General features: G+C 45.8%; 2 protein-coding genes and 1 long non-coding RNA gene across 7 annotated transcripts; 1 reads left to right on the top strand and 2 right to left on the bottom strand.

Annotated features, from left to right (window-relative positions):
- Nucleotides 1-649: 649 nt before the first annotated feature.
- On the bottom strand, nucleotides 650-3608 carry LOC133472479 (uncharacterized). The gene is made up of 3 exons (XR_009786734.1): nucleotides 3242-3608; nucleotides 849-903; nucleotides 650-776 (listed from the first exon to the last, which is right to left on the bottom strand). It is a non-coding gene; the product is annotated as an uncharacterized LOC133472479 (long non-coding RNA).
- A 625-nt stretch (nucleotides 3609-4233) lies between these two features.
- On the top strand, nucleotides 4234-8195 carry zgc:162171 (uncharacterized protein LOC565931 homolog). 3 transcript variants are annotated; one of them, XM_061764448.1, is made up of 5 exons: nucleotides 4234-4390; nucleotides 5826-6046; nucleotides 6659-6789; nucleotides 6852-7001; nucleotides 7448-8195. In XM_061764448.1, exons 2-5 carry the CDS (start codon nucleotides 5833-5835, stop codon nucleotides 7601-7603), a joined length of 651 nt encoding a protein of 216 aa, XP_061620432.1. In that variant the 5' UTR covers nucleotides 4234-4390; nucleotides 5826-5832; the 3' UTR covers nucleotides 7604-8195. The 3 variants fall into 3 exon arrangements, with proteins under 3 accessions (XP_061620432.1, XP_061620431.1, XP_061620433.1); XM_061764447.1 differs by having other exon boundaries at nucleotides 7467-8195; XM_061764449.1 differs by lacking the exon at nucleotides 7448-8195 and adding an exon at nucleotides 7117-7293.
- A 1266-nt stretch (nucleotides 8196-9461) lies between these two features.
- Nucleotides 9462-13715, bottom strand: rasl11a (RAS-like, family 11, member A). 3 transcript variants are annotated; one of them, XM_061764444.1, is made up of 9 exons: nucleotides 13455-13715; nucleotides 12730-13033; nucleotides 11791-11847; nucleotides 11614-11696; nucleotides 11208-11248; nucleotides 10980-11118; nucleotides 10821-10896; nucleotides 10315-10391; nucleotides 9462-10241 (listed from the first exon to the last, which is right to left on the bottom strand). In XM_061764444.1, exons 2-9 carry the CDS (start codon nucleotides 12893-12895, stop codon nucleotides 10095-10097), a joined length of 786 nt encoding a protein of 261 aa, XP_061620428.1. In that variant the 5' UTR covers nucleotides 12896-13033; nucleotides 13455-13715; the 3' UTR covers nucleotides 9462-10094. The 3 variants fall into 3 exon arrangements, with proteins under 3 accessions (XP_061620428.1, XP_061620430.1, XP_061620429.1); XM_061764446.1 differs by having other exon boundaries at nucleotides 10989-11118; nucleotides 13455-13711; XM_061764445.1 differs by lacking the exon at nucleotides 13455-13715 and having other exon boundaries at nucleotides 12730-13329.
- Nucleotides 13716-13898: the final 183 nt, after the last annotated feature.

Here is a 13898-nt window from a genome sequence, read left to right on the forward strand (position 1 = left end):
ATCACCTTCCCTAGCTACAGTCAACCAAGGCAAACAAAGCGTGCAACTCTGCCCCCTCCTGTTCAACAGTTACATGCTCCTCAGACAGATTATGCACAGACAACTCGTGTGATGCTTGATTCGATGTATTGTCTCTTTTTCCTTGTCCCATCTGGCTCCTCCCTGCAACAATGGAAACAAAAATACAAATTATGCCACTTAATTGCTCTGTATTTTGTTACCTTTGGTCAACATTTCCATCATGCAGCTCTTCCAGCCTACAATACCTGCACACAAACGTGCTGGTCACATTGATTTGTTTGTGCATTAGTACTTATTACCCTGCTCTACTTCTACACACACACACACACACACACTGCAGTTATGTCACTTGTCATGTCATTCCTAAATGAGGAGGGGGGATTTCTTGTACTGTATTTCAGGCTTACTCCAACATTGTGTATGTTTGGGCATATAGTCCTACTTTCTAACCTTTTTATAATTTTAATTCAAGTCATCAAAGCACATTTAGAACAACTTTCACCATTCCCTCCAAAACACAAACATATTTTTCATAAGTACATTTTACTGATCACTATGTTTCAGCATTGTTGCCTTGACATGATTTACATTTCAGTGCACAAAAAAAAAAATCCTCAGTGTTAGTCCATGCACACCCAGTGAGTTTGTGAGGAAGTGAACACAAACACTAAGAGTAACACTTAGATATACTCTCCTTGAAAAGTTGGTGCTTGGCTCTTTAAGCAGCACAATATTTCCACTTTTGTTCTGGACCGCTGTCAAAAAATAATAAAGGCACCTTAACATGTGGTTTCATAGATGTTAATGCACATTAATTGCACACTCACCTCAAGGAACAAGATGTTTATCTTGAAACTGCATACCTGTTGTGTCCTCATCACCCTGAAACATTTTATTGACCGATATGAATCTCTCATTCAAAGGCTGCACTGTTCACAACTCAAAACAAAGCTACCCTGGACCGAGACGAGCCAAACAACCTGCAGACCATCTCAACCTTCCTTCCTCCGCAAAGACCACAAACCAAACCATGTCCAACGATTAGCTCTGCCAACACTTTCCGTGCCTGTCGTGGCGGCAATCCCCATACCCGTTGGTGGACACCAACGGTGAGGGATGCCGTCAAGCTGAAGGAGTCCTATCTGGCTTTTTTGGCCGGTGGGACTCCTGAGGCAGCTGATGAGTACCGGCTGGCCAAGCGGAATGCAGCTTTGGTGGTCGCTGAAGCCGGAGTTCCTCAAGGCTCTGGATGTTGTGGGGCTGTCCTGGTTGACACACCTCTGCAACGTCACGTGGACATCGGGGACAGTGCCTCTGGATTGGCAGACTGGGGTGGTGGTCCCCCTTTTTAAGAAGGGGGACCGGAGGGTGTGTTCCAACTACAGTGGGATCACACTCCTCAGCCTCCCTGGTAAGGTCTATTCAGGGGTGCTGGAGAGGAGGGTTCGTCGGGAAGTCGAATATCAATTCAGGAGGAGCAGTGTGGTTTTTGTCCTTGCCGTGGAACAGTGGACCAGCTCTACACCCTCGGCAGGGTCCTCGAGGGTGCATGGGAGTTCGCCCAACCAGTCTACATGTGTTTTGTGGACTTGGAGAAGGCGTTCGACCGTGTCCCTCGGGGAGGGGGGTCCTGCGCAGGGTGCCTCGGGAGTATTGGGTACCGAACCCCCTGATACGGGCTGCTCGGTCCCTATACGACCGGAGTCAGAGTTTGGTCCGCATATCCGACAGCAAGTCGGACTCGTTCCCGGTGAGAGTTGGACTCCGCCAAGGCTGCCCTTTGCCACAGATTCTATTCATAACTTTTATGGACAGAATTCTAGGCGCACCAGAGGTGTAGAGGGGGTCCGGTTTGGTGGCCTCAGTATTGCATCTCTGCTTTTTGCAGATGATGTGGTTCTGTTGGCTTCATCAAGCCGTGACCTCCGACTCTCACTGGAGCAGTTCGCAGCCAAATGTGAAGCGGCTGGGATGAGAATCAGCACGTCCAAATCTGAGACAGTGGTCCTCAGTGAGAAAAGGGTGGCGTGCCCTCTCCAGGTCGGGGATGAGATCCTCCACCAAGTGGAGGAGTTCAAGCATCTTGGGGTCTTGTTCACAAGTGAGGGAAGAATGGAACGAGAGATCGACAGGCGGATCGGTGCAGCATCTGCAGTGATGCGGACTTTGTATCAGTCTGTTGTGGTAAAGGAGGAGCTAGGCCGAAAGGCCAAGCTCTCAATTTACCAGTCGATCTACGTTCCTACCCTCACGAGCTGTGGGTCGTGACCGAAAGAACAAGATCCCGGATACGAGCGGCCGAGATGAGTTTTTCCTCCGCAGGGTGTCCGGGCTCTCCCTTAGAGATAGGGTGAGAAGCTCGGTCATGCGGGGGGGATCTCGCAGTAGAGCCGCTGCTCCTCCCTATCGAGAAGCCAGATGAGGTGGCTGGGGTGTCTGATTCGGATGCCTCCCGGGTGAGGTGTTCCGGGCGTGTCCCACCGGGAGGAGACCCCGGGGACGACCCAGGACACGCTGGAGAGACTATGTCTCTCGGCTGGCTTGGGAAAGCCTCGGCATCCCCCCTGAAGAGCTGGATGAAGTGGCTGGGGAGAGGGAAGTCTTGGGCGTCCCTGCTAAAGCTACTGCCCCCCCGACCCGGATAAGCGGTGGAAAAATGGATGGATATTCAACTAAACAGTACATTTGTAAGAAATAAAAAAACTTGACAAATAGTAATTTTTAAAAAAGATACTATACAATAGGGGGGCAGAGAAAAACAAAAATTTAAAACTTTGTAAACCACCCCCCAAAATTACATAAACCCATAACTAAAAATTGCCACAGATTAAAAATAAATAAATAAACTACATTAACAGTAAATTCGAACTAAGGGAAATGTACAATATTCAATTTTTTTACAAATGCTAAGATTTGGGGGGGGGGGGGGGGGGGGGGGGGAAGCACAATGTATACGACAGATTGGCGTAGAAGAACACCATGAAAAACTAAATAAATGTTTCAACCGGGAGAGCAAACCATGAGTTCAAAGGAAAATTACAAAAACCCTGGAGGAAAAACATACCACCAGAAGGCTAAACATTTGCAACATTCACCAATATAAGTACGCATGAAAACACTTTAAATTCAATAAACATTTCCATTTAAGCTCACGATCACATCATTTACAACAATTGCCTTAAAGACAATTATAATAAACCAAAAGAAAGTGAATTGTTACCTTGTGGGCTCAACCAAGCCAATCCCTCCAATTCCTTAAATGCTCTTCTGTTCTTTGAGTGGGGGGAAAAAATCCAACAAACACAATATTACTGTGGAAAACATGTACAAATAACAAACATTTGCAAATCAAACTATGGCGCTCGCTTAGCTGAGGACAAGCAGGGCAGTCGCTCGCCATCTTGTTACCATTCAGCGCACCTGCCTGCAATCAATTAATGGCAGTCCGCACACCTGCCTCCATTTACCTGGAGGCCTGACAGCGCAAATGGCAGCAAACCGAAGCCCAAACAGCACATTTGTTCACACGTTGCACACATTGAGACACACAATAAGCAGCGTTTGCTCTTAAAACAAAAGTTCATTTCAACGACCTTCCCCTGCGCAATGACAGCATTTCAAAAGCGCCACCACTTCCGGGCATGTGACAAACATTTCCCGCCAATATGCGACCCCGAAAGTCATGGAAGGAAATCAAAATCGCCCTACCGCTTACAGCGTGTGCTAGCGCCACCTCGTGGCCACAAATGGGTCTGTCTTCGAATGCGTGTAAAAAAACAAACAAAAAAACTTACAAACTTGTCTTTTTTAAAGTCTGGTCATTTAAAACAAGTTTTTAAAAAGCCTCTGCTGTTTTTCTTTTCAAAGCCTTACTATACATAATATTTTTTGATTATTTTATTCTTCATCTTACTCTCGTGTTTTTCTTGCTATACCGGCCATATGTATTACAACAACAAAAAAGCGCATATATATATATATATATATATATATATATATTCCCACTCCACAATTATCACAGAGCCTTTGTGAGTGCTTCACAATTAAGATTTAAAACGCAAAACAACAACAACAACGATGCCGTCTACATGTGCGCACAGAGCTACTGCGCGGACCCGGAAGTAAACACGCTGCTGGGAAATGGAGTTGTGAGGGAACAATAACTGACGATATGACGTCATAGACTGCAACTAACAGGGGGCGTGGCCGTGGCAGAGGACGTGCACACAAACCGCAGGCTAAATAGATAATAAAATTACATCTCCATTTTGTCCCTCTTTCACTTGGTGCACAGCGCTTGAGCAACTTCTTCTTTTTTGGAACTCTCAACAGAGATGTGCCACCTTTTCCTCCAAGACTCACCATAAAAGTAAGTTCATCAAATAGCACTGCTTTTTATGAAAACATCAGAGAACGTAAAGAGAGAAACCAATTTCATAAAATGTCCATTGTACATTGGGACAAGCCGAAAGTCACAACAACAATGGTGTGCGTGTTATGCTATTCGTGCTAATTGAAGAAGTTGACTTTTTTTCCCCATATATTCCTGGTAGTTTACTGCTTTCCACTGTCATGCAGTTTTCCAGTTGCCTACCGTGAAAGGAACTATGGAGTCTAAATGGGCACTAACAAGTTGGTTTTATATTGTTTTTTCCTCAAGAAATTGAAGCTGGCAGTCATTCCCAATCATATCAAGCCGTTTTGGAGCAATTGGCAAATAACTAATTGCACTTGGAATGGCCCTTTTTCATCGCCAAAATCAACACGCCTACACATGTCTTGCTGTGACGTCAGTGGCAGAAGTGCATAACCATGATGGAAAAAGCAATGCACTATACTATAAAGTGGCAGTGTTTAGTCATATTTTATACATCGTCGCTGTCAGATCAAATCCCCCACACATCCAAAATGACAACTTTTCAGAAAAATAAAATAAAATAAAAGTCATCTTACTTGAGTTTTCAAACATTGCTTTTTTTCAATTTGGTATGATACCTTATATTGCTATTATACCTTTGCACTCTCTAAATCGCTAATTTCATATGCTTCAAAATATATATATCACTATTACGGTGTCATTGTTTAAAAATGGTACAAACACAGCAGCTCGACCGTACAAAAAAAATAAAATACTTTAAAAGCAAACGCCCGTGTCACGTCATCTATCAGAACGCTTTTCAAACATCTTTGTGAAGCAATAAATACAACATTGAAGTGACGGATCCCCGTTTACATATGTGGAAATTAATCTGCAAGCATTTAGACCTCATGTGGAATATATGTGGCTGTCTTCAACGAGGCATTTCAACGATAGATGGAAAAAAAATATGTTTTATAAAAACAAACCTATTCTAATGTTTCACTATTTTCACTCATTGTCTCCCCCCCCCCAAAAGCAAAAATTACACCCAGAACACACACCTAGTTCAATGAGTAAATATCCTCACCTCCTGCACTTGACTGACCTAACCAAAATGTGGGCGGGCCAAATCTGGAAGAAAATCATAGACAGTATGACATCAGAAAACAGAAGCCTGAAATGACTACCAAGTCTATTTGTTTGTAAATCCAGAACTACGGGAATTACTGTTAATCTTCACCGCATTAGAGAGGTCCTTTGAAGCGTGTCAATCAAGTGTTAATCTACGTTTTTCCGGAATAGCCATTCGCTTAGATTTTTCAACCAATTTGTAACTACAACAACCCGTGGCTTGGGACACTTGTAAGTCCAGGCATCACTGTATTTGCTTTTCAACTGACGCTGAAGTGACCTGTCCCCCTTCGCATGCGACGTGATTTCGAAGCATCATCATGCAGCCGCCGCCACAGCAGCAGCAGCAGCAGCGCCTCCTCAAAGTGCTGGTCATCGGCGACCTGGGCGTGGGCAAGACCTCCATCATCAAGCGCTACGTCCACCGGGTGTTCTCCCAGCATTACCGGGCCACCATCGGCGTGGACTTTGCTCTGAAAGTGCTCCACTGGGACCACGCCACGGTGGTGCGTCTGCAGCTGTGGGACGTAGCCGGTGCGTTGAGTGATCATTCCCCCCCCCCCGTTCATAAGTCGATGGGGTCACTTCGGTTACCTCTCGCGCGTCCGGCCCTGACGGCGCATGTTGCAACTCAACATTGTCACACGGTTGTTGTTTTTTTTAGATGCCGCTAGATTGGCATCATGTGCAGGGCGTTAGCTTCCACCATAGAGGCTTGTCTATCCACGCACAACAAAAGACGCATTTTACTCAAGATATATGTCTCTGTGTATTTTAGTTATTATTTCCCTGATTCCTAGTGTTAGAAAGTCATGAAATACAAATACGTACTTGCGTACAGGGGACTAGAAATTGCTCAGAAATGTTTTTGTGTTTGTGAAGTCAATACATTTTTTGGAACATACAACACTAATGGGGATGCTTATTGTGAACAAAAGCAGAACAAATGCTTGCAAACAAAGACGCACTTTGATCGTTCCCATTGGATTTGAAGCAATGTCCCCCTTTTATGCAAATGACTCGCACTGACTGTCACGCGCGACCGCTTTGCAAAGAGCCTGCGAGATGTTCCCCATCATCTTTTTGGGGATTTAATTCTTCCCTGGATCTCATTGCAAACATCGTCTTACTTTGTCCCACACAAAGGACAGGAGAGATACGGCAACATGACCCGCGTTTACTACAAAGAGGCCGTCGGCGCTCTGGTCGTCTTCGACATGACCCGGATCTCCACCTTCCAGGCCATCCTCAAGTGGAAAGGAGACCTGGACTCCAAGGTGAAACCACAACGAGGAAAACCGGTGGGGATTTTCCCTCGTGTTGTTTTTCTTGTTGTTAGGTCGCCCTGAGCAACGGGAGACCAGTTCCCGCCGTCCTGTTGGCCAACAAGTGTGACCAGCGGCACCTCGGTTTGTGCCCCAAACTCCCCAAACTGGAGAACTTCTCCAGGGATTACGGCTTTGTGGACTGGTTTGAAACGTCGGCCAAGGTAAGACTGGATGTCCTGCGCTGGGGATGTCACGAATTCCAAAATAATTTTCCATTTGACTGATCAATTCTCTCGATTATCTAATACTTTTTTAATTGTTTTCTTACTTTGAAAGGGGAAATCACCACGAAATATTTTCAAAAGCTTGCAAAATGTGATGTTAATTCTGAACACAGCCAAACCCTCAGTTATAAGAGAGTGTGCACACTTGTGAAACTATATTCACTTTATTTTTTTACATCACCTCTTGAAAATTCCAATTGAGTTGGACAAGGTAGAGGTCACTTTAATGGTGGGGGGGGGGGGGGGAAGTTTTACAATGACATATCTTGGTCTCAAGTTTTCATATCACAAAATCTGCCATTGGAACAGGGGTGTGTTGACTTTTTATATCCACTGTAAACGGGAGGATGAGGGGACGGACAATTGGGAAAATGCCAGTTTAGCGCTTTCCGTCGTCACCAGGACAACACCAACATCGACGCGGCCATCGCGTGTCTGGTGAAGAACATCATGGCGGCCGAGGACGAGCGGGTGTCCAAGGGCGAAGGCGACGCCGGCGTCTTGGTGCTGCCGCGCTTCGACTACCGCGCCACGGATAGGCGACTACCCGGATGCTCCGGATGCTCCGGACTCAAGCAGGGGAGTGACAGGAAACTTCAATAACTGTTGATTCGTCTTGGACACTTTTAATTATTATTTTTTTATTTCAGTATTTGTACTCAAGCAAAGCACACTCAGTTTATTTGCTCAATTCCCTACTCCCTAATCACTACTTTTAGTGAAATTCAAAGTGAACCCGATGAACCTCTGCGACATCATTGCTAATGAATGCAATCCAAAACCAACGTTACCGTCCACGCCCCCCATCCCCCACACACACACTTTTCCAACAAAAAAACTGCACACTGCCCCCTTCAGGTCAAACTCCAAATCCCAGACCGCGTGGTGGTATCGTGCGAAAGGGGCGGAAACGCGTTACCCGCTGGCAGAGGCAAAAAAATTGTCGCAACATAAGTAAGTACCCCCCCCCCCCCCCCCTCACCAGGAATCTCACACCTGCCAATCATCCACAGTCGGCTCTGGTTAGCCTCTTCACTACGCACACACAGCTGGTTTTCGTCGGCCACACTGTGCTTCTTGATGAAAGTTTTCCCACAACAGGAGAAGCAGATTGATCGTTTTGGTCTTCTATTGGGCTGTTCTTTTCTTTTCTTTTTTTTTTTTCTTCTTAGTGTACCTAGCAACATAGTCGAAAATGCCATGCATATAGCCAAATCAAGTTGTTGTCTCCCCCCCCCCCCCCCCATATATATATATATATATATATATAGCCCTTAATGATACGATGAGGCGACTGGGGAAGCGGCAGTAAAACAGGCCAAAAGCCATCCAAATTCTTGTAAGATTTTGATGGTTTTTTTTTTAAATACAAATAGTTTCCCCTAAAAATATAACTTTTTTTTCCACTGAAAGAAATATAATTTTAACTTGTGCCATAAAGTAACTTTTTTTTATTTTTTATTTTTTTTTATAAATACTACAATATTTCTTGGGGGGGGAAATTGCTGTTTTTCCAAAATAAACGAGATAAAAAGAAAAATAATTACTTCCATCTCATAAGATTTAGGGAGTTTTGTATCATAAAATTGACTTCCCCCCCCCCCACCCAATACTCAGTTTTTGTTTCTTTTATAATTTGTCTGTTTTCTCAAAAAATAATTGGTTTTCCAAAAATAAATTTTTTTTTACTTTTATTTAGGTACAATGTCAAGTTTGTATGTACATGTCCGTACATTCTACGTACAATATGTACTGTTTAATTGAATCATTTAAGTACATCCCCCCCCCCCTCCTATACTTAAGCACAGTGTCAATGTTCAAGTGTTTGACGAAAACCTAAGCCTCGGTCAAGATTGTGGTAATTGGAGAGCTAAGAATTGTATTTCTTGAAGGTGTCAAAAAACTTTGAGAAGCGGGTATGACGGTGACCTCTCTTCCTCCAATGTTCTGATAAACACACGGTTTCCTTCTTTTCATCGCGGGCGCTTAATGCCTCGGCCCAAAAAGGGAACATTTCAGGAGTGCTCCGTTCCGAAATGCCACCTCATAAAAGTCACATTAGCTGCACTCAAATAAATGCTAACTGCGCATCCACACACACACACACACACCTCTTTTTCCGCATTAATCAATTGGGCATCCTCGGATTTTTAACGTTAGACATTATCTGAGCCCCCCCCCCCCCTCCTCCTTACGGGGTCAAAGTGGATAAAAGGTCCCGAGTTGAGGGTCACGTGCACGAGCGGGTGCGGTGAAGGGTTAACAAGAGGACACTCTGCGAAAGAGAACGCGCATTCCAAATGAGAGAAAAACAAAAATGGGAATTTGGGTGTATGTTAGGAGGTCATGAGAACAGCAGCTTTGCACGCACACACACATTATATTCTTACTTCTTCCTCTTTTTTCAAACTGTTTTATTTATATCAGTAAAAGCAGTTTGTTTGTTTGATTGGCGAGTGAGTTCCGATGGAAACGTTCAATTGCGTCGGCACTCGGGAGCGAGACGAGCCGACGGCGGACGACGCCAACATGTTTTCGTTGGATGGGTCCGTTCAAGCAACGCGCGGCCCCGAAAAAGTGGAATAGCGGCTTCATTCCAGACTCGTCGCTGTCGCTTGTTTTGTTACGCGAAACTTTCCGCTTTAGCCTCGGCTCAGGATATTTTCAGGGTGGCTTCTATTTTTGATCAGACGCAATCCTCGTCTTCTTCTTCCAAGTTTTTTCCATATTCAGGGTCACGGTTTTGGGATATTTTTTTTTTTTGAGCTTCATTTGTTTCAGATAAGACAAAAGGGGGGGGGGGGGGGGGACAAAAAATGACAGTGAAAGTGAATATTTTAAGTGAAGTTCTCGTCCCGACTCACAGCTTCGTCCAAAACCGCAGCGTGAGGAGGCCGCGGCTTCTGGAAAGTTCACTTCAACATTTATCCATCTGTCTAAAAAAAAAAAAAAAAAAAAAAAGAAATAAAAATAATACAAGAGTTCATTTAATTCCTGGCCTCCGTGACGGTCTGGCTTCTCCCGGGCCCATCAGAGAGCGGTGGCCGATTTGACTTTGGAGGAGAGGACCTGCCTGAACCTCCTCTTCAGCTCCTGCATGTTGGGTGATTTGGGCCGGGCCAGGTGGAGGCCTCCTCGCCGTTTCTCTCCGTTGCCGCCCCCCAACGCCCGGAACACCTGCACCAACGGAGATCACGTGACCCCCCCGGGCAGCCCACAAATTCAACATTGTCCGATAAGGGAGCCCCACCTCGTGGCAAAGTTGGAGGAAGGCGGCGTGGACGCCCTCGTGGTTCTCCCTGGCCGAGGCCTCGAAGTAAACGCCTCCTGTGGGGAAAGGCAGAATTCAACACAAGCGCTTTTTTCCCTTTTTTTTTTTTAATTATTTTTTTTAAAACACAAACACTCAGCAACACATGTAGACCGACAATATAAAAGTACTCGTAATCATACATTCTTAATCCTCTGCGTTGAATGACTAATATTAGTACTGCTGAACTGACAGAAGAGTTGAGACGTGTCAATGAACAGTGTCTCTTATACTGCCCTCATGTGGCCAAGGCAGGCACACCAAAAGGAGCAGCACAATGGCCATTCCATTGATGCAGTGTCGTAAAAACTGTTTCACTCTTTTTAATTCTATTTTAACACACATTAGTAGAATTCGACTTTTTTTGGGGGGGGGGGGGGGGGGTTGAGAAGGCTGGAACGGATGAATGGCGTTGCCAAATAAAGTTAACGAGCAGCGGGTCCCACCTAGCGAGGACGCTAACGTCTCGCCTTCGTCCGCCGGCACTTGTCGGGCTCGAAGCAGGTCGCTCTTGTTGCCGATCTGCAGGCAGATTACAACGGCGGCTCGGATTAGTGGGATTACGTTCCGTCTGATCGGCCTTGATGGAAACCATCGATACTTCCCCCGCTGACCAATATGACAGGAATGTTTCCTGACGGGTGGATGCGTCTGACGTGTTGGTACAGAGGCTGGATGGTGCGATAGCTGCTGTGGTCCGTGATGGAGAAGACCAGCACGTAGCCGTCGGCCCAGTATATGGACCTGCCGGTTGAAAGCGTGTTAAAAAAAAATACATTTAAAAATGGAGATCGCACAAAGATAACGGCGCAGGGATGCAGACGTGCGCTGACCTGTTGATCTGCTCCTGGCAGTAGAGGCCCTCGGCTTCATCCTGCACACAAACACATCCCGTACAGGGCCACAAAGTTACACGGCGCCCACCATTGGTGCCACCAAGAGGGGCTTCCTGAGCCCTCATTATCTTCCCCGCCCGTAGGACGCCAGCATCTCCCAGGGGACGACTTTGTAAACAAACCCCGACGCGTTTGTCACGTCGCGCTCCTCTAAACTGATGGCCAGCCGGAAGCTAACGTCACATCCCCGTCGCTTACGAGATAAAAGTCTAAAAACAGACACTGGCGCGGCGCTTATCTGGTCAAAGCGTCGCTCGTTAATCACTGACAGCCTTCCCACTTAACATGGATATTTGACTTATAAAGCCGTCAATGGCAGTGAATGTGTTCGCGCGCCGCGTACCTGCAGAGCCACGCAGGGCGTGTCCTGGATCTGAAGCGACACCTCCTCGCCGTCCAGGGTGACCTTTCTGGAGTAGAGCGCCCCTGGCGAACGAGCGGCAGAGGGGCGGGGTCAATCGTTTTCGCGGAAGAGAGTTAAAAAAAATAATAAAAAGAAGCGAAACGTGGAGGGATTTACCAGTGTTGGCTTCGTAGTCTCCGATAAAGCGTTTCGTGAGAAACCTGACGATGAGAGCTGAAAAAAAAAAAGGGAGTAGAGTGAGCTTTTCGAAAACAAATCCCACTGACCTACGTGACATCGTTTGTTGTTATCTCGGCCGGAATTTCCTTTTCACCATTTTTGGGAAGAGTCTCCAACAAACAGGTCCAAAGTCCCGACTGGGGAATGACGAAAAGAGGAAAAGTGGCAATAAAACGCTCGTTGTATGTACAGCGGTGTCCAAACAACGGGCCGGGGGGGTTGATTTGCAGCCCGCCGTTACCATTATTGTGGGTTGTTATGGTTTAGAAATAACTTTTACGAAAACAATATACAGCGGACCCTTCGCTTTTCGCGAGGGGATCGGGACCCGACCGCGAAAATCCGTGGAGAAAAATGAAACATTTATTTGAACCCCCCCAAAAATCTTGAAGCGAAAAACAAAAACAAAAATGTGAGAAGAAAACTGGAAAAAAAAGGCCCATTTCTTTTTGTATTTTTTTGCAAAATCCAGTCACGAGCGCGCTGCAGACGCCCACCGCTATATGTCTGCAGGCAGCAGCAAACTTCGCAACATCCGGCCACCATCAATACACATTGGTTTCTTGGCAGGAAAAACAATACCGCGTGGTGGCGCTAATGCACATTCGCTACAGTCGTGTTTTGTGCCTGCGTTTTCCGTGTTTGCAGGTTGCGTGGAGAGTAAATGTTAACCGCCATTTTTTATCTTGTACAGAAAAATTGAAGTAAAATAATCTGGGTTTTTTTTGTTTTTTTTGGGTGGTAGCTGGAACCGATTCGTTGCATTTCCATTCATTTAAATGAGGGGGGGAAACGAGTTGGGAATCCGCAATGAAACCAAGTGTAATCATTCCAAGAGGAATTCATGCCCGTGCGAGGATTCAAATGGTCACTCACCAGTTTTCCCGACGCTGCTGGCTCCCAGCACCACGATCTTCACCGTCTTGTTGGGCACGCAGTCCAGCAGTGGGTATTCGGGGATGGGCACCAGCAGAAAGTTGGCGGAGCCGCTGCCGCTCATGGCTCCCGCTGCAGGGAAGGGGACCGCTCCAGCCAGCCGCATTGACCTCAGCTCCGTGTGGGAAAGAGACCACCCTCCTCTTCCTCTTCTTCCTCCTCCTCCTCACTTGCCCCGAGGACAAGTCACTCGGATATTCCCATAACTTCCCCCAGCTCACTTATCCCTGGATCTCCCTTCCTGCTGCAAGGGGAAAGACTTGAAAGTTACAACAACAACAAAACGTGAAGGCTCCATTTATATATATAAAAAAAAAAGCGGGTAGAACAACGACAACAGGCTGCAGGCTCCTCCGCTTGGAGGCGTGAGACCGAGGAGGGGGAGGAAGACGAGGACGGGGAGGAAGAGGAGCAGGCAAACGTCATTTAATGGACACACACCCCAAAACTTTTTTTTTTTTTTTTAAAGCCAATTTTACAGCTTTAAAACATAACCGACGAACAACGTAATACACCAACATTTACCATTACAAAACATCAATTATGCATCGCGTAAGGCCTAAATGTTGGCTCAGTTTGCGAAAAATAAATGCATAAATACAAAATAAAGTTGGCCAATTCATTATGATTTAAAAAAATAAAATACAAAGTTAAGTCGTCCTTACTTGAATTGATGCGAGGTCTTCGCATTAAACACCAGCTCAACTCAGTTGGGCGGTGTTCATTTCTTCCCCAGGCCTTGCAGTCATATCAAGAATATAATCTCAAAGTAGAGCCTCGCCTAACGTTATGTAGTTTGTTGGCTAAAATATTCAAACAAATTGGAAGAAAATAACAGTACAAATCGTGTAGGCACCGCCTGCGTTTTCTAGCCTCATAAAAAGAATCAAACGAACTCTCGCCAGCCGTCACCCACACGTCAAGTGACACGAGAACGTTACAAACAGTACAGGAAGTCTTGTCATTTGACCTTCAAAATAAAATCTACCCCCCCCCCCCCAAAAAAAAAGGACGTGAATAGCTGTTTCGGGTGAGAGAAAAAAAACGACCGACGTAGGAAAACTCAAGTAGCAAATACGAAATGGCAAGTGTGATTGTGAATGGAATGC

This window comes from Phyllopteryx taeniolatus, chromosome 23 (genome assembly GCF_024500385.1).
Source record: "Phyllopteryx taeniolatus isolate TA_2022b chromosome 23, UOR_Ptae_1.2, whole genome shotgun sequence".
Classification (NCBI taxonomy): Eukaryota; Metazoa; Chordata; class Actinopteri; order Syngnathiformes; family Syngnathidae; genus Phyllopteryx; species Phyllopteryx taeniolatus.